The sequence below is a fragment of the Ovis aries genome, chromosome 18, assembly GCF_016772045.2.
Source record: "Ovis aries strain OAR_USU_Benz2616 breed Rambouillet chromosome 18, ARS-UI_Ramb_v3.0, whole genome shotgun sequence".
Classification (NCBI taxonomy): Eukaryota; Metazoa; Chordata; class Mammalia; order Artiodactyla; family Bovidae; genus Ovis; species Ovis aries.
The window spans coordinates 42,766,600-42,786,576 of record NC_056071.1 but is presented as its reverse complement, the minus strand read 5'-3'; the positions used below and the strand labels follow the sequence as shown (position 1 = coordinate 42,786,576).

Below are 19,977 nucleotides of genomic sequence, written 5' to 3'. Positions count from 1 at the left end.
TCTTTTTCAAAAAGTGTGTGTGTGTGTGTGTGTGTGCGCGTGTGTGTATAATTTTCCCACTCTTCTTTTGTCTGCCTATGGCTTCTGCCTGAAGGGAAAAGAATAGGAGCAGAGCAATGGGAGAATAGTTTTTTAGTGTTTTTTATTAAATGATTATTAGTTTCATATATACTAGACATATATTAAATTCTTGAAAAAATTCTATTTCATTTTTAGCATATTCGCTGAAAATAGTTTTTCCCCTTCTCTTGAACATTTGAAATAATTTTGGATTGTTGCATATTGTTTTTCTGTATTTTGAGAGTTAAACAAGAAAATAGCTTTCCTTGCATTACCATCACCTCCATCACTTTTTCTGGTCATTTCTCCCGTTTGTGCATTTCCTTTTCTCCTCTTCCACTGAATTTCAGTTTTTAAGCATATATTCATGCTGCTACTAGACTCTTCTTCAGAATGCTAAACTCTTGACAAGGGAAATTAACAAAGTAGGTCTTCTTTGTTAAAGTGTAAGGTGACAGATATTTTAAGAATTCTGTCAATACTGAGTGCAAGCAGTAGCCTGATAGTGGACAGGTACAACTTCTATGGTTTACAAGCCTGACAGCTGGAAATGAGCAGCGCACATTAACATTGAAAGAATCTGTGGTTTTCCAGTGGCCCTGATCATGATTCTTTTGTGGTCTGGTTAGGGGTTGGATAACAGAGAACCTTGGGTTTATTCTACTGCTACCTCCATCCTCTGCATCCTTCTTTTTTGTCTTCACTGAATGACTACCCTCACAGAGATCAAACTTCTCCCAACATTGGTCCTGCTGGTTTGCTGGTATGTAAAACTTAACCTCCTCACACGTAATTGAAGCAAGAATATTAGGCCTTTTCCTTGAGTGGTTCCCTCCCCCGCCCCCCAAACTGACATGTATTACTGTAAGGTCGCTGTGATTCACTGATGATGTTAAACTGTTTTAAACACAGTTCTTCAGTATAATGGAAAACACTAGTCTCTCCATGGTGTGTTTCTTTCTTGTGTGCTTGGGTCTTTAGATGAAAATAGTTATTAAAGTTGAAAATATGTTTACTCAGGTTTGTTTTATTTATTTGTATGAAGGTGTTTAAAAGCAGTAATTATCTAGAAATTGAATCATTAAAATTGTATGCTATAATTTGTAGTATACTTTCTCTGAAGCTAAAAACAAAAAGCCCTATAGTTACCTTTAACATCAACTTGCATAGGAAGAAAGGTTCATAAAACTTAAAAATATTAACGTTTATATATAATAAATACTATTAACTAGCATGAAGTCTTTTCAGAGCTGCATTTTATATATTTTGTTAACAGTTCAACTAAAACCTTTGTTTACATGGATTATATCTTTGTGCCTCTAGTTTTGCATTTAGAATAATTCCTAGTATTTGCTTAAAAAACTGTTGCAGGTGTTTTTCTGCAGTGTTTTACCTTTAATTTTGTGTATTATTTCTAGTGAGTATTTGGCAATATTCAAGAAGACGGTTGCAATGCATGAAGTGTTTCTGTGTCGTGTGGCTGCACATCCCATTTTGAGGAAAGATTTAAATTTCCATGTCTTCCTGGAATATAATCAAGATGTGAGTATTGAATTGATCAAAGCAGTGATCAAGGTTTATTTTTAAAGAGTCATTGGAAGGAGAAGGGAGTTGTTAGAAAAGGCTTAAGGCCTTATAAATACATTTTATAAAATGCTCTGATTTTTCAAGGCAGTTTAATATGACTCTTTTTTAATGATGATACAGTATTTCAGTAGAACTTGAGTAGATTAATTTTTTAAATGATGCTAAACTATGTTACTACATGAGATATTGATTTTGATCCTGAATTGTGACCTTCTTAAGAAATAGGGCTATTAAATTGGTTAATGTTTCTTAAATTTGAGTTTGGAGGCTTCTGAAGCCTTACGGAGAATTCCAGAGAAGTTCTTGAGCTAAAGAATTCCCAGTTAGTTTTGGGTTGATCACTGACTCTTAATCTGTTTAACCTGCCTCCCTCAGTGCTGGTTGCTGCTAATTTTCCTCCCTCCCTTCCTCAAGAGGTTTCTTCATTCGTGGTCCTGGAAAAAATCTTTTTAGTGGATGGATGATACAGATCTTGGAGTCTCTATTTGGATGACAAGGTTAACTCATAATTTTAGCAGAAGAGAGATGTTTCCTAACCTTCATTCATTTCTTCCTCTGGCATCAGTGACCACCCAGGACCTCATCTCACCCCCGAGTTCTTAAACCCTGATACTATGGACTCCAAACATAGCCTTCGGTCCTCACGACTCCCTTTTTCCCTGTTCCCACTGCAGTAGTTCTTTGACTCACTGCTGCATCTAGACGCTTGACTTCCCCTGCACTTCGACCCTGTCAGTAGCTCTTTTGTTTTTCTTTCTTATCTTGCCTTGAGTGCCTGCTCTGTCACTTATAGCAGTGTTATGACTTTAGACAGCTCTCTCTCATTTTCCATTAAAGCTAATTGCAATAATTCTTCTTGATCAGTTAATGACCTTGTTCACTGGGAGTGGACACCAATCAGAAAGCAAACACCCAAACCTCCTGTATCCCCTCCCATTAGCTTTCAACCACCTTGGCAGCCACACTCATTTAATAGCTTTCTTTTCTTTTTTCTTTTTACTTCCTCCTTTCCGATCTGGATGCCTTTTTAAAATTTTGCTTGCCTGACTGCCCTGGCTGGAACCTCCAGTACAGTGTTACATGGAAATGATAAGAGCAGACATCCGTGTTCTGTCCCTGATCTTAGGGGGAAAGCACTCACTCCTTCACTATCAAGTGTGATGTTAAATGTGAGTTTTTACATAGATACCCTTTGTCAGCTTAAAGAAGTTTTATTCCTAGTTTGTTGAGTGTTTTTATCATGAAAAAGTACATCTGTTGAGATGATCGTGTTTTTTATTCTGTTAATGTGGTGAAGTACCTCATGCTTTTCCATTTTGACTGAGATACCTTTCTAGCTATGCTGACTCCCATGTTCTTGTGGATCTATGGGAATCCATCTTGATGTGTTCCCCTCTTAACTCTGTGGCTGCTTCCCAGTCTCCTTCATGGGCTTTTCCCGCCTTATATCCATTCATTTAAATCTGATTCTTCCAAGGTTCCTAATTGAGTTCTCTACAAGTCTGTAAGATTTCTAATTCTGTCAGTTCTCTCTAATACCTGCTTCTGTGGCTCCATCAATTCTAATATGCTTAACTTAGAAATCTATGGGAATTCCTTGGCAGTCCAGTGGTTAGCACAGGTTTGATCCCTGGTCATGGAACTAAGATCCCATAAGCTGCATGGGACAGCCCCGCCTGGCCGCTCCCACTGCCCCAACTGTATCACTCCTGAGGCCCAGCACTATTCATTAAATAGCCTCCTGAAAAACCTCCATTTAGATGTCCCCTTGGCCTTTTACCATCAGCTGAACCCTTCTTTTAAATCCATGCCTCCTTTTGTACTCTCTGTCTTATCTCAAAGAAGGCATCACTAACTCCCATTCCCTTCCACCATGAAAACTGCTGAGGACTCCTACTGTCTGTTCCTATCAGGAGTCACCAGATTCTCTCTGTCTCATTTTACTGTGCATACTTGCTTCCATCACTAGACCTAAAGACTAGTCCAGACTTTCATAATCTTTGCCTGGGTTATTGAAGCAGACCCTGACTGGTCAGTCAACCTCCAGTCTTAGCTTTCTCAACCCCTCAGTCATATTGAGTTTCTTGGGTGCTTTGCTGATATCCCATGAATAGCTTTAACACTATACTTCACATATTGTGTGTAATTATATGTTTGCTTCTCTCTGTCCTCCTCTGTACCATTAGTTACTATAAGAGTAGGGACCACCTGTTAATCATCTTAATATTTGTAACACCCAGCACAGTGTGTGGTTATAATATACATTCATTATGGTTTGTTAAATGAGTGAATTAGTGAAATAATTAATATAAAAAATAAGGTTAAAAAAAAGCTGGAGTGCTTTGAGAGGCCTAAGATAGAGCAGTGAATTCTAACTGGGAATTTGAAAGGGTTTCATGAAGAGATGCCTTTTATTTTGAATATTAAAGTCTGAATAGAGTTTTTGGTGGGAGAGGAGATACCATTTCAGATACAGAAGAACCTAAGATCAGAGCCTCTTTCGAGAACAGTGTGGAGCATGAGGCTCTTTAGGGATAGGGGTGGAGGTGGAAAGGTAACCTGAACCAGATTTTTTCAAAGTGTTGAGTATCTTGCTAAGGGGATTGGCGTTCAGTCTCTGAACATTATGAAACTCCATGAACTTATTTAAGTATGGAAGAGATGCTCAAAGTGTGATTTTGGAAGGAAAAAGAAAGAAGTTGTAGATTGTGTCAAGATTTTTATTGAAACGTATGGAGTTTTCATACTTTCATACCTTCGCAGTCGGTCTCTCCCATCAGGAAGCTTCCATAAGTCTCTTATCTTTATCCATCAGAGGGCAGACAGAATGAAAACCATAATCAAACTAATCAAACTGATCACATGGACCATAGCCTTGTCTAACTCAATGAAACTATGAGGCATGCCGTGTAGGGCCACCCAAGATGGATGGGTCATAGTGGAGATTTCTGACAAAATGTTGTCCACTGGAGAAGGGAATGGCAAACCACTTCAGTATTCTTGCTTTGAGAATGCGATGAACAGTATGATAAAGCAAAAAGATATGACACTGAAAGATGAACTCCCCAGGTCGGTACATGCCCAATATGCTACTGGAGAAGAGTGGAGAAATAACCAGAAAGAATGAAGAGACAGAGCCAAAGTGAAAACAGTGCCCAGCTGTGGATGTGACTGGTGATGGAAGTAAAGTCCAGTGCTGTAAAGAACAATAAAAGAACGATATGGCATCGGAGAAGGCAATGGCACCCCACTCCAATACTCTTGCCTGGAAAATCCCATGGACAGAGGAGCCTGGTGGGCTGCAGTCCAAGGGGTCTCTAAGAGTCAGGCACGACTGAGCGACTTCATTTTCACTTTTCATTTTCATACTTTGGAGAAGGAAATGGCAACTCACTCCAGTATTCTTGGCCTGGAGAATCCCCGGGGCGAGGAGCCTGATGGGCTGCCGTCTCTGGGGTCGCACAGAGTTGGACACGACTGAAGCGACTTAGCAGCATGGCATAGGAACCCAGAATGTTAGATCCATGAATCAATTGGAAGTGGTGAAACAAGAGATGGCAAGAGTGAACATTGACATTTTAGGAATCAGGAAACTAAAATGGGCTGGAATGGGTGAATTTAATTCAGATGACTGTTAAATCTACTACTGTGGGCAGGAATCCTTTGGAAGAACTGGAGTAGCCCTCATAGTCAACCAAAGAGTCTGAAATGCAGTACTTGGGTGCAGTCTCAAAAACAACAGAATGATCTCTGTTCATTTCCAAGGCAAACCATTCCACATCACAGTAATCCCAAGTCTATGCCCCAACCGCTAATGCCGAAAAAGCTGAAGTTAAACAGTTCTATGAAGACCTACAAGATCTTGTAGAACTCACCCCCCAAAGAGATGTCCTTTTCATCATAGGGGACTGGAATACAAAAGTAGAAAGTCAAGAGATACCTGGAGTAAGAGGCAAGTTTGGCTTTGGAGTACAAAATGAAGCAAGGCAAAGGCTAACAGAATTTTGCCAAGAGAACACACTGGTCATAGCAAACACTGTCTTCCAAACAATACTTGAGATAACTCTACACATGGACATCACCAGATGGTCAATACTGAAATCAGATTGATAATATTCTTTGCAGCTGAAGATAGAGAAGCCTGATACAGTCCGCAAAAATGAGACCAGGAGCTGACTGTGGCTCAGATCATGAACTGCTTATTGCCAAATTAAGACATAAACTGAAGAAAGTAGGTAATACCACTAGACCATTCAGGTATGACCTAAATCAAATCCCTTAACAATTATACAGTGGAATATTGTACGGGAAGCAATGATCAAGACCATCCCCAAGAAAAAGAAAATGCAAAAAGGCAAAATGGTTGTCTGAGGAGGCCTTACAAATAGCTGAGAAAAGAAGAGGTGCTAAAGGCAAGGGAGAAAAGGAAAGATATACCCATTTGAATGCAGAGTTCCAAAGAATAGCAAGGAGAGATAAGAAAGCCTTCCTCAGTGATCAGTGCAAGGAAATAGAGGAAAACAATAGAATGGGAAGGACTAAATATCTCTTCAAGAAAATTAGAGATACCAGGGGAACATTTTATGCAAGAATGGGCACAATAAAGGACAGAAATGCTGTGGACCAAACAGAAGCAGAAGATATTAAGAAGAGGTGGCAAGAATAAACAGAAGAACTATACAAAAAAGATGTTCATGACCCAGATAACCACAATCACTCACCTAGAGCCAGACATCCTGGAGTCCAAAGTCAAGTAAGCCTTAAGAAGCATCACTATGAACAAAGCTAGTGGAGGTGATGGAATTCCAGTTAAGCTGTTTCAGATCCTAAAAGATGATGCTGTGAAAGTGCTGCACTCAGTATGCCAGCAAATTTGGAAAGCTCAGCAGTGGCCACAGGACTGGAAAAGGTCAGTTCTCCGTCCAATCCCAAAGAAAGGCAATGCCAGAGAATGTTCAGACTACCGCACAACTGCACTCATCTCACACACTAGCAAAGTAATGCTCAAAATCCAAGCCAGGCTTCAACAGTACGTGAGCTGTGAACTTCCAGATGTTCAAGCTGGATTTAGAAAAGCCAGAGGAACCAGAGATCAGATTGCCAACATCCATTGGATTATCAAAAAGCAAGAGAGTTCCAGAAAAGTATCTACTTCTGCTTTATTGACTGTGCCAAAGCCTTGACTGTGTGGATCATAACAAACTGGAAAATTCTGAGAGATGGGAATACCAGACCACCTGACCTGCCTCCTGAGAAATCTGTATGTAGGTCAAGAAGCAACAGTTAAAATAGAACATGGAACAATGTACTGGTTCCAACATGGGAAAGGAGGACGTCAAGACTGTATATTGTCACCCTGCTTATTTAACTAATATGTAGAAAGCAAAGAACTGATGAGCCTTGTGATGAAAGTGAAAGAGGAAAGTGAAAAAGCTGGCTTAAAACTCAACATTCAGAAAACAAAAATCATGGCATCCAGTCCCATCGCTTCATGGCATATAGATGGAGAAACAATGGAAACAGTGAGAGACTATTTTCTGCAGCTCCAAAATCACTGCAGTTGATGACCACAGCCATGAAATTAAAAGACGCTTGCTCCTTGGAAGAAAAGCTATGAGAAACCTAGATAGCACATTAAAAAGCAGAGACATTACTTTGCCAACAAAGGTCCATCTAGTCAAAGCTATCGTTTTTCCAGTAGTCATGTATGGATATGAGAGTTGAACTATAAAGAAAGCTGAGCACCAAAGAACTGATGCTTTTGAACTGTGGTGTTGGAGAAGACTCTTGAGAGTTCCTTGGACTGCAGGGAGATCCAGCCAGTCCATCCTGAAGGAAATCAGTGCTAAATATTCATTGGAACAACTGATGCTGAAGCTGAAACTCCAATACTTTGGCCACCTGATGCGAAGAACTGACTCATTTGAAAAGACCCTGATGCTGGGAAAGATTGAAGGGAGGAGGAGAAAGGAGTGACAGAGGAAGAGATGGTTGGATGGCATCACCGACTCATTGCACTGAGTTTGAACAAGCTCTGGGAGTTGGAGAGGGACAAGGAAGCTTAGTGTGCTGCAGTCCATGGAGTCGAAAAGATTTGGACATGACTGAGCTACTGAACTGATGGGGTTTTAGGGAACAGATGAGAATCCGAGAGACTGTATAGATAGGAAAACCATGAATAGGGAACGAAGAAGAGGGAAAACTTGGAGGTCAGATTATAATAAGTACTTTTAAAAATATTTAACGTGCGGTTAGCAGAATATATATATGTAGAGAATATGATGTAGGCAATTGGAAATAGAATCTAAGATTGAGGAAAGAGCCGAGGCGTAGTGATTGAGATCTGCTAGTCACTTGCTTAATGGTGAGTATTGAAGCTGTGGCAGCAGATAAGGAAGTTAGATGAGATGTTCCTTCATGGGGCACTGATGCAATAAGTGGTAAAGTCAGAGTTGACTGCTTCTCAGTTTTGCCTTTAGATATATACTATTCATGCCATTCAGAGTCATCTTTTGTGTCCTTTGTCTCGTGAGTTGCTGACCCCAAAATAGGTTGGGAGATGAGATTTGGAGTAGTTCAGAGTGAAAATTTTGCAAAATATATTTTCAGAGTTTCTGTAGAATCATATGATGGTATATTGTACTCCAATAGATTTTACATGTTCAGAGAAGCTCCTGAGTGAATTTTTAGTTGACTTTATATTTTGTAGTAGTGTTTGACAAAGTGTGATGAAAGGGCTCCTTAGAGCAGAATTATCAACTACACTTACACAATTTGGAGGGGCTTCCCTAGTGGCTCAGCGGTAAAGACTGCCTGCAATGTGGGAGACTCGGGTTTGATCCCTGGATTGGAAAGATCTCCTGGAGAAGGGAATGGCAATCCAGTTCAGTATCCTTGCCTGGAAAATTCCATGGACAGAGGAGCCTGGTAGGCTCCAGTCCACTTTATGAGGTCATAAAGTGTCAGACACAACTGAGCGGCTAACACTTTCACTTTTGAGCCTTACTGTAGATCAGCTGAACCTGAATTTTTGGTGGTGAGGCCAGACTCCTTTAAGTTCCCAGAATTTGAAAATCACTGATCACACATAATGAAATTGCCACTTTATTAAGTTTAAAAACTGGAGTCCTTTTGAGATTGCTGTTTTGATGACAGAGAATAAAGGAGGTATTAACTTCTCATTTGTAATCTTAAAAGAAATACTAACTTAAATTTACCTTTCTTTCAGTTGAGTGTGCGAGGAAAAAATAAAAAAGAGAAACTGGAAGATTTCTTTAAAAACATGGTTAAATCAGCAGATGGAGTAATTGTTTCTGGAGTAAAGGTAAGACACTATTTGGTTAACAGAGGTACTGCTTTGAGAATTTACTTCTTTTATGAGAGAGATACTTTGAGATTTTCCGATGTGTAGGCAGTTATATTGGAATGAAAGAGAAGTTTGGATAGTAGACCTAGGCCTGGGAAACTGGGCCCCTTGCCCTGAGTTCCCCTCTTCAGAGAGCTCCTTTCTCTAAGAGGTGATAGGTCTGCAGCTCTAAGGGGATTTGCCAACCCAGAGCCCACACCCTTGTCCTCCAGACCAGACCATTCTCCTTATCTAGAACATTTTCTTACCCAAATTCCGAACCTGCCTTCAAGTCCTGCCTGGACTTCCTCCTTGAATTCATCTGCTGGTGAGCAGACCATGCCTCTGATGGCCTGTCCTCCATAGGTAGTCAAGGCATAGAGGGCCAGCACAGGGAAGAAGAGCAGTGTGCAGGATGGAATGACTGTCCGGCCACATGCACGTGAGGTCCCTCTGGGTGCCTTACAGAGTCTCAGGGTGGGGCACCGAGGGGCTGCCTCAGTTTGTACACTTAGCCTTGGCTTTACAAATGTTAGGGGCCGACTTGGGTTCAGATTTGAAGTTAGAAGAGCTGAGTTGAAGTTTCGGTTTTGTCTCACAGTAGCTACGTGACCTTGAAAAAAGTCACTTTTCTTTCTCTAAATCTCAGGTTTCCCATTTTGAAAACGTTAGTAATGCTACCTAACTACAGGATTGTTAGAAACACTGAGTTAGATTTAGAAAGAATGAGATGCTAGGTATGCATATACTTATAATTACTTAGATAACACCTAGATTTTTCTTAATGATGATCTGAAAATGGTACAAGAATTGATTTTTTAAAAAACTCTTACCATCAAAATATTGAGAAAAATGTTTATTGCAGAATGTATTTTCAAAGTTTATAGAATCATATGATGGTATATTATACTCCAATAATATTAAGCAAATAAGCAATAAATAATGCTTTATTATCATTGCCTGTTTTTATAAATATATCTACACTAAAACTTGGGTGTAAAGTTATATTTGACTTATACTTTGATTTTGTAGAGACAGGTCAGTTGATATGTTGACAGTGTATCTCCTGTGGCTACTTTTAAAAAGAGTTGACATGGGAATTCCCTGGCACTCTAGTGGTTAAGACTCAGCGCTTTCACTGCCGAGGGCCTGGGTTCAATCCCTGGTCAAGAAACTAAGATCTCATAAACCGTGCAGTGAGACCAAGAAAAGATTCAGGCTGGGTTTTTTTTGTTTTTTTTTGTTTTTTTTTTCAGATTATTTCCATTTTGTTGCTACTTATGTTGAACTTTTTGATTAACATTAAGTATAAACCACTATATTGATTATGAGTTTGATAATTGTATTAAAGTAATAGCTGACATTTTTTTGAACTTTTGGAGTGTGGTGTTTGGTAGCACACATTTCATTAATCTTCACTACAACTCTGCAAGTTAGTTTTATCTCTCTTTTTCCAATAGACCTCACCTGTACTAGTTAAGAAAACTAGTACACATGCATTAACAGATTTTAAGTCACATTTTGTCACACTAACTTTTGCTACTATGTTCCGTTAATATGGATCTCAAGTTACATCGTTTCAACTGGTGCTTTTTCAGTAAACAGTTGCTATTTTAGAAGGGAGGAAAGTAGTTCATTGTTTTTAGTTTTAATGGATTTCTAGCTTTGTTCCAAAAAAGATTGAAAACAGTGTTTAATACGAAAACTGCTTCCAGATAGCTAATTTGGCCAGGTTCCCCAAAGCAATCAGAGAGGGCCAATGACTAAGGCTTAGCAGCATTCAGGAGTGGTTCATAAAATGCATAACAGACCAAGAGAAGCAGATTTCTACTTGTCTGCTTTTTTCCCTTTTTTTTTCCTCAGAAGTAATTGATTGCTCCTACTGGAGGAAATCAATGTGTTGGAGAAGCAGGATTGTAGTGGAAGAGCACAAGCTGGAATAGGTTCAAGTACAACGTGGGAGCTTGGACCATATGGGACCATAAGCCTTCTGCTGTAGAACTGTGGAAGGTTTCTTACTTGATAGATGTTTTTGAAGTTTGAACTTGTTTTTGAAGTTTGAACTTACATGTTTTGAAGTTTGAACTTGTTGGTGAAATCAATATAATGTCTGATTATTAGAGGATAGCTATGCTGTTTAATGATGATCTTTTATGATTATAAGGGAAGCAAAGTGATTTATATATTAGATTAAAGCAAATAAGTGAAAAAAGCTCATATTTTCTTTTGATCCCATAGGATGTAGATGATTTCTTTGAGCATGAACGAACATTCCTTTTAGAATATCATAACCGAGTTAAGGATGCATCTGCTAAATCTGATAGGATGACAAGATCCCACAAAAGTAAGGTTTTTCTCTGTGGCTCAAGTTTACATTGTTTAATGGAATAATTATCAAGTTATTATGTTATTTACAGTTGTAAAAGTCTTGATATAGGGCAGTGATTTTCAAACTATGGTCTATGAAGCTTTGATCTCAAGGCCCTTTTAAGCAAGAATCTGAGAACAAAACTAATTTCATAATAATACTAGGATGATTTTTTTGTCCTTTTCACCATGTTGACATTTATACCAACGATGCAAAAGCCGTGATGGATAAATTGCTGGTGTCTTAGGACAAATCAAAGCAGTGGCACCAAACTGTACTAATAATCTTTGAATTCTTTCCCACAGTGCATTCAAAATTTTAAAAATTCAATTAAGAATGTCCTTGATGAAGCAGTGAAACTTATTACTTATTGAAAGTCTCCTCCCTTGAGTATACTTTTTTAATATGCTGAATGATGGATTGGGAGGTATACATAAAGCACTTTGCATATGGATTATGATGGTTCTTTCTAGAAAAGCAACTGAGTTGTAACTGAACTGGCTGCTTTTTTTCAATACCACTTTTACTTGAAAGAACAACTGACAGACAAGCTGCTATTATGCAAACTTATGTATTGGTAGCCATTTTATCAAAAATTAATTAAATGAGCCTCACACTTCATGGAAAACTACTGGCAGTGTTTGTTGACAGTGATAAAAATCAAGGTTTCCAGCAATTATTAGAGTCTTGGAAAACTTGTATCAGTCACCATGAGTTTGCTTTTTAGTAATTAAAGACTTGTCTGAGGAGACTGATGGTGATATTACTGAGTGTGATACTTTTTATGTACTGAAGTGCATCTGCATTTGGAAGATGTGTGTGATTCATTGAACCAGTATTTTCTAAATAATCAAAATCATGATAAGTACACAATAGACTAATGGTTTTTTTTAACAGCTGTACTGAAGTGTAATTGATATCAATAAACTGCAATGTTCAAAGTTTACAATTGGATAAGTTTTGACACGTGTATGACAGCATCACTAGAGACAGTATAATGAACATGTCCATCACCACACACAGTCCTCTTGTGGCCCTTCATAATCCCTCCATCCTGTCCCTGTCCCCAGGCCACTGCTGATAATACTTTCTGTCTCTATAGGTTAATTTGCATTTTCTAGAGTTGTATATAAATGGAATCATACAGTGTATACTTTCTATGGTCTGGCTTTGAAATTCAACAAAATTATTTTGAGTTTCATCCATGTTGTTGTATGCATCAATAATTCATTCTGTTTTATTGCTGAATGGTATTCCATTGTATAGATACACCACAGTTGTCTATGCAGCTCTTGGTGGACAGTTGGATTGTTGCTAGCTTTTACCCATTCAAAATAAAGCTGACATATGTAAGTCTTTATGAACATATGCTTTCATTTCTCTTGGGTAGTACCTAGAAGTAGAATGACTGGGTCAAATGTAAGTATATAATTAACTTTTTTAAAGATATTGCCAAACATTTTTCCAAAATGATTGTATCATTCTGCATTCCTACCAGCTGTGTAGGAGAATTCCAGCTGCTTCACATCCTCACCAACAAAGTCAGTCTTAAATTTTATCCATTCTGCTAGGCCAATATGGTTTTAATTTCAGTGATTGATGATATTGAACTTCTTTTCTTGTATAAGTCTTTCAGCTTTATTCTTCTTTGTCAAAGTTGTTTTGGCCCCTCTAGGTTCTTTATTTTTTCAGATGGATTTTAAAATCAGCTCGTCACTTTCTACAAAAATGCCTGCTGGGATTTTTGATTGGAATTATGTAGAATATAGATCAATTTGGGGGGAGGATTAAGATCTCAAAAGTATTGGTTCTTCTGATACATGAACAGGGTATATCTCTATTTACTTTGGTCTTCTCTCAGCAATTTTTTGTAGCTTCCTTTGTAAAGCTCTTATACAACTTTGGTTAGATCTCTGTTTTTTGATGTGATTCTAAATGATGTGTTTTTTACACTTGAGTTTCTGGGGTTTTTTTGCCAATATATAGAAAAACATGGTATTTTCAGCATTGAGCTTATATCTTGGAGCCTTCCTAAATCAACTCAGTTATTAGTTTATTAACTATTTTGTAGATTCCTTAGCATTTTCTACATAAAGGGTTATCTGTGAATAAAAACAGACTTCTTCAGTTCCAGTTGAAATGATGTTTCTCTCTTTTCCTTGTCCATTATACTGTAGCTGTACCCTCTAGTACCGTGTTGGTAAAAGTGGTGAGGGCAAGCGGTTTGACCTTGTTCCTTATCTTTTGGGAAAGCATCCATCTTAATTGTGATGTTAGGTATAGGTTTTTCCTAGAAGCCTTTTAGCAGGTTTAAGTCAGGAATGAATGTTGGATTTTGTCAGATGCTCTTTTTGCAACAGTTGAGATAACCATACGGTTTTTATTTTTTTAGTCTGTTAATATGGTTAATCATGTTGATTGATTTTCAGATACTAAACCAATCTTATATTCTTAGCATAAATATCACATATCATTGGAGTATAATGTGATAGAGTACACAGATTTAATTGATAGGACTTTAGGTTCCCCAGTGTGACTAACCCTTAAAGGAACTACTGCTTGTTGAGTAGAGTATCCACAGTTATCTGAAAATATTAGTAAAATACCTCCTGCTTTTCCAGTGACATACCTGTTTGAAGCTAGATTTTTTTTTCCCCCACTGCTACTGCTAAGTCACTTCAGTGACTTAGTGTCCAACTCTGTGCGACCCCAGAGACGGCAGCCCACCAGGCTCCCCCGTCCCTGGGATTCTCCAGGCAAGAACACTGGAATGGGTTGCCATTTCCTTCTCCAGTGTATGAAAGTGAAAAGTGAAAGGGAAGTCACTCAGTCGTGTTCAACTCCTAGTGACCCCATGGACTGCAGCCTACCAGGCTCCTCCGTCCATGGTATTTTCCAGGCAAGAGTACTGGAGTGGGGTGCCATCGCCTTCTCTGTTTTTCCCCACATACTTGAGCAAAAATATTGTTTCACAGTACAGTGAATGCAGAAGCAGATAAGAGAACAGAGCTATTGACTATTAATCCAGAAACAAAAAAGAGATTTGCAAAAATCTAAGTGTCACCGTGGTCACTGACTTTAAATATTTTTCATTTAAATATTATGTTAACATATAATGGTTTGAATACTGTTATTTTAAAATAGTAAATATTAAGACTATACTTTTGGGGATCGTTTCTATCGTTTGTTACTCTAGAAGTTTCTCTGAACGTGTAGAGCGCCTGAAACCACGAGGAGACACACTTCACACAGCAGTCTCTCCTCAGCGTGAAGCCGGCTCGTGGTGTTCCTTCTACAGTTGCTATTTGCTGTTGATGATTGTTCTCCTCCTCCTCTGGGAGAGTAAGAGGGAGAGAATGTTGTCTCGGTAGTTTCCTTAAGAAAAAAAAAATAGTAAATACTTAAATTTTTTTTGTTTTACTTAAAAAAAAATAACCCTCTGTACAGTGCTACAGACCCAGAAGTCTCTCTGAATATTCTTTGCTCTTGTATGTCTCCCTGGTCCTTTTCCATGCCCTTCTCTTTATCTAGAATTCTTTCCTCCACTTTACCTAGTAAAGATTTCCTCACCCTGCAAGCTCCAGCTCCTGCTGTAGCGTCTGTAAACCCTTCCCTGACATCCTCAGGTGGAATATCTGTTTCCCCTGCTCCTTAAGTAGTTTATAACTACTTCCAGTTCCATTCATCATAATGTATTATAGTTTGTGTCGTTTCTTTCTCTAGACTTCGGTATCTCATATTACATACACATTTTTTGGCAGGTACGTATTCAGTAACTTTTTTAATCCATGAATAAATATATTAAATCCTTAAAATTTTTCCATAGGTGCTGCAGATGATTACAATAGAATTGGTTCTTCATTATATGCTTTAGGAACTCAGGATTCTACAGATATATGCAAGTAAGGATTCTGATTTAAAACATTAAATAAAACAAAATTTTTGTTGGCAGCTCGGGCACACACACTACTGCTGACCCAGCAGGCGTTTTGGAATATTTTTGTCAAAACACACTGACAGTATAGAGCTTCTTTATAAACTTAGGTTGGTGTTATTTTTCTCTTCCTTTTCTCTCTTTTTTAAATCTGAGAAATAAAAATCGACCTCAGTATATATAATTTTTAACATTTACAGTGTTTTAGTTGATGAAAATTTGCCAATTTGTGTGAGAGAGAAACGATTTATATTAAAATGTTCTTAGATTTTAATAAAGTTTATTTTAAATAAGAAATGCTTTTTTAGAATTAGAATATATATATATTAATATATATTTTGCTGGAGGCCAAGTTTTACTCTTTGGCCACCTGATTCAAAGAACTGACTCACTGGAAGAGACCCTGACACTGGGAAAGATTGAAGGCAGGGAGGGGAGGAGATGACAGAGGATGAGATGATTGAATGGCATCATCAACTCAATGGACATGAGTTTGAGGAAGCTCCAGGAGTTGGTTGTGGACAGGGAAGCCTGGTGTGCTGCAGTCCATGAGGTCGCAAAGAGTCAGACACGACTAAGCAACTGAACTGAAGTTTTAATCTAGCCATAAATCTTAGTTGCTTGTGTAATGTTGTTTAAACTTAACTCTCCGTTGAAAACAGCTCAAACATACTTTTAAAAATTTAAGAGGAAAAACTGTTTTCATAGTCTATGCCTTTCTCTAAACCACATCCTTGAACTTTTCTCTAGTATATCCTGTCTCAGTAGACATGTCAGATCAAATTTTTCAGCAAAACAAGATGCCATAGCCTACTAATTAACTAATTAACATGCTACCTTCCCAAACAGTTCTTAAGTCTTTGATATGGAAAAAAAGGCAACCTTGCCATGTGTTATCTTATATAAACCTGTCAAAGCAAGTTCTTTTTAGTAAAGTGAAGTTCATAAAATTCAGCTTTCAATAGTATATACCCTAATCCAAATATAATGTTGTCTGTCATATTTTACAGAATACCCTTTAATAGTTTGGCATTTGGGATATTTTTTTAGTTGGCATTAGCATTTGAAAGATGGACTTTCTAGTTAAAAGCAACAGTGGGGACTTCATGGTGGCCTGGCGGTTAGGGTCCGGGCTTTCACTGAGGTGGCCCCGGTTCCGTCCCTGGTCAAGAACATCCTGAAGTCTTAACCACTGGACTACCACGGAATTCCCAAGACAAAGTTTTTAATGTATGGCTTAGACTGTTACCTTGAAATGGGAGGATTTTCTATAACAGTACATCAAGGGGAATCTGTTATATGGGTGCTTGTACAAAGAAAGATTTTTATTGAACTAGATGAAATCTGCAGTGAAAAAGATCATTATTATTGTAATGAGATAAAAATGTTCATTATTACTGTGGTTTGGGGGTGTGTTCTTTGAACATTTGGAATAGAAAATTATTTCAAAGATAGCTTATGATGAAATATTTTTCCCTTCCAGGTTTTTTCTTAAAGTTTCAGAACTGTTTGATAAGACAAGAGTAAGTACTAATAACTAACCTTTGGGAATGTAAATCTCTGCAAACAATAATGTTTAACTTGTTGGGCTGTGTTTAACTTTATGAGAAAGATGAGTTATACTTTAGAAGAATGAAGAGACAGATTTAGATTTGAAAATAATGAGTTTTTCAGGAAATTCACTTTTTGTTATGGTGTAAAAGTTCAAATTTTTTTTAATATAAATTTATTTATTTTAATTGGAGGCTAATTACTTTACAATATTGTATTGGTTTTGCCATACATCAACATGAATCTGCCATGGGTGTACACGTGTTCCCCATCCTGAACCCCCCTCCCACCTCCCTCCTCATACCATCCCTCTGGGTCATCCCAGTGCACCAGCCCCAAGCATCCTGTATCATGCATTGAACCTGGACTGGTGATTCGTTTCATATATGATATTATACATGTTTCAATGCCATTCTCCCAAATCATCCCACCCTAAGTTCAAATTCTTGATCAGAAAATGTGTTCAGTAGGAAACCGGGTGTATTTTTATGAAAAAAACCATTTTTTCTTGGGGATTTTGTAAGCTAGAAGAAAATCTTGGATTCACTATAACTTTACCAAGATTATTGTTTTTGATCCCCCATGAAATACTGAGTTAAAAGTGAGTTGTATCAATGTAAAGCAAATATATAACTGCATGAAATTTTCAGTCATTTTAGTAATAATACTGATACAGTCTTGGTTTTCAGGGGTCGTATTTATGTGTAATCATTATGATAGTTAAATACTATTTAACATTTTTATAAATTGATAGAATAGTGAAAATGTTTACTAAAAGTAGATGTAAAGATGGGATTAGATGCACAGAGATTTACTGTGAAAAGGAAAAAGGAAGGAGCAATGATAGACAGGAGGAGCCTTCAGATGACAGTGCCAGTCTCCACCTGTGAAAGGAGAGGGAGAGGAAAGAGGACTGGCTAGGCAGGGCTTCAGACTATAGCATAGTTCTAAGAAAGCTTTATCCAGGTCACAGGGGAGTCCTTAAGCCAGAGCCACCCGTTAGAGGAGTTCTGTGTCAGGCAAAAATGGGCTAGGTGGGGAGGACAGAACATAACTTTGGTATGAACATGATTTCAGATCCAGAGATACTGCAGTTGGGGCTGTCAGCCAGCCTCAGCAAGCATTTCTCTTGACCAAGGTCCGGGTGGCACATTTCGATAACCCCCAAATTCTTATTTCCGTTAGCATGTGCGTGATGTTCTGGTTACTATGGCTGTGTTACAAATCATCCTAAAATCAGTAGCTTTAAACAGCAGCCATTTGATAAAGCCAATGAACTCTGGTTCAGGAACTCAGAAAGGGCGCAGCAGAGATGATTGCCTCTGCCCCCTGGTGTGCCTCCACAGGAAGGCTGTGAAGGCCAGGGCCTGGAACTATCTGAAGGATCGATCATTCCTGTGTCTGAGGGTTGATACTGGCTAGCAGCTGGAACTTCGGCTAGGGCTGTTGCCTGTAACACCTACATGTGGCTTTCCCATGGAGCGGCTTAGTCTTCTTTACAGCTTGGTAAAGAGGTTCCAAAAGTGAGCATCCCAAATGATGGGAAGAGGAAGCTGGGGCCTGGAAACTGGCATGGCATCATTCTTGTATTGGCCAAGCAGTCTTAGAGCCCAGATTCAAAGAGAGAGGACACACACCCTACTTATTAATGGCAGGAGAGGAGCCCCGTTTAAAAGCACCGAACATTAACTAGCATATCAGGAAGTATAGTTTGTTTCTCCGCAAAGAAATTTAAAGTTTTTTCTAACTTTTTATTAAAGTATGCTATACATGTAGAAAAAAGCACATAACAGAAATGTACAGCTCAGTGAAATGTTATTATTTCACACACCCATGTAATGAAAACCCAGATCAAGAAATGGAGCATTACAGCAATTCAGGTGCCTGACTCCCCTTTCAGCTGCCTTCTGAGTCACCACCTCCTGCAAGACTAACCACTGTCCTAGTTTCTAACAGCAAAAATTGGTTTTATTTTCATATCTTATATAAATATACATGCAGTATATATTCTTCTTTGGTTTCTTTTAATTGTTATATACATGAGATTCATTGGTGGTGTTGCATGTAGGTATAGTACCTACATTCTTATTGCTGTATTGTTTGCCATTGCAAGAATATACCTGACTTTATTATTTGTTCTACTGGTGGGCATTTGGATAGTTGCCGGTTTGAGGTACTTGACACAGAGTACTGTTAAGACCATTTTTGATTTATCTGCAGCGGAACATAAGTATACATTTCTGTTGGGTGTATGTAACTTGGAGATGTGATGGTTTGTAGGATACCCATGTGAAAAGCTTTTGTAGGTGAACTGTTTCCCAAAGTGATTGTGCCAACTTACATTCCCACCAGAATGAATGTGAGCATTGAGCTGCTGCACAGGGTTGTAATATTTGGTATCTTTTTTTTACTTTAGCTGTTCTGGTGGATGTATAGGGTTTTGTGTGTGTGTGTGTGTGTGTTTGAATTTTTTATTTTGAAAACAATTTCTGACTTAGATTGCAAGAATAGTAAAAGAATTCCTATACACGTGTCACCCACTTTTCCTTTCCTTTTGTTGTTGTTCAGTCACTAAGTCTTGTCCAACTCTGCAGCCCCTTGAACCTGCAGCAAGCCAGGCTCCCTGTTCATCACCATTTCCCAGAGTTTGTCAAACTCATGTCTATTGAGTCGGTGATGCCATCCAATCATCTCATCCTCTGTTGCCCTCTTCTCTTGCCATCAATCTTTCCCAACATCAGGGTCTTTTCCAGTGAGTCAGCTCTTCACATCAGGTGGCCAAAGTATTGGAGCTTCAGCTTCAGCACCAGTCCTTCCAATAAATATTCAGAGTTGATTTCCTTTAGGATGGACTGGTTGGATCTCCTTGCACTTCAAGGGACTCTCAAGAGTCTTCTCCAGCACCGTAGTTCCAAAGCATCAATTCCTTGGCGCTCAGCCTTTTTTATAGTCCAACTCTCCCATCCATACATGACTACTGGAACAATCATAGCTTTGACTAAAGGGACCTTTGTTGGCAAAGCAATGTTTCTGCTTTTTAATACACTGTTTCAGTTTGTCATAGCTATTCTAAGGAGCAAGCATCTTTTAATTTTGTGGCTGCATTCACTGTCTGCAGTGATTTTGGAGCCC

General features: G+C 38.5%; 2 protein-coding genes and 1 non-coding gene across 5 annotated transcripts in view; 2 read left to right on the top strand and 1 right to left on the bottom strand.

Moving 5' to 3' along the window:
- Positions 1–19,977, bottom strand: part of LOC132658126 (craniofacial development protein 2-like) — a 54,551-nt gene that overhangs the window by 20,139 nt on the left and 14,435 nt on the right. The gene's annotated exons all lie outside the window — the stretch shown is intronic.
- SNX6 (sorting nexin 6) overlaps positions 1–19,977 on the top strand; it is a 53,042-nt gene that overhangs the window by 20,719 nt on the left and 12,346 nt on the right. For all 3 annotated transcript variants that reach the window (XM_042235300.1, XM_027957242.2, XM_060401800.1), the window contains 5 exons: positions 1,479–1,602; positions 8,876–8,971; positions 11,231–11,336; positions 15,187–15,262; positions 16,778–16,817. In XM_042235300.1, the coding sequence (XP_042091234.1) occupies positions 1,479–1,602; positions 8,876–8,971; positions 11,231–11,336; positions 15,187–15,262; positions 16,778–16,817 (442 nt within the window). The remainder of the gene's footprint in view (positions 1–1,478; positions 1,603–8,875; positions 8,972–11,230; positions 11,337–15,186; positions 15,263–16,777; positions 16,818–19,977) is intronic.
- Positions 14,513–14,732, top strand: LOC114109259 (small nucleolar RNA U3). The gene has a single exon (XR_003585936.1). It is a non-coding gene; the product is annotated as a small nucleolar RNA U3 (small nucleolar RNA).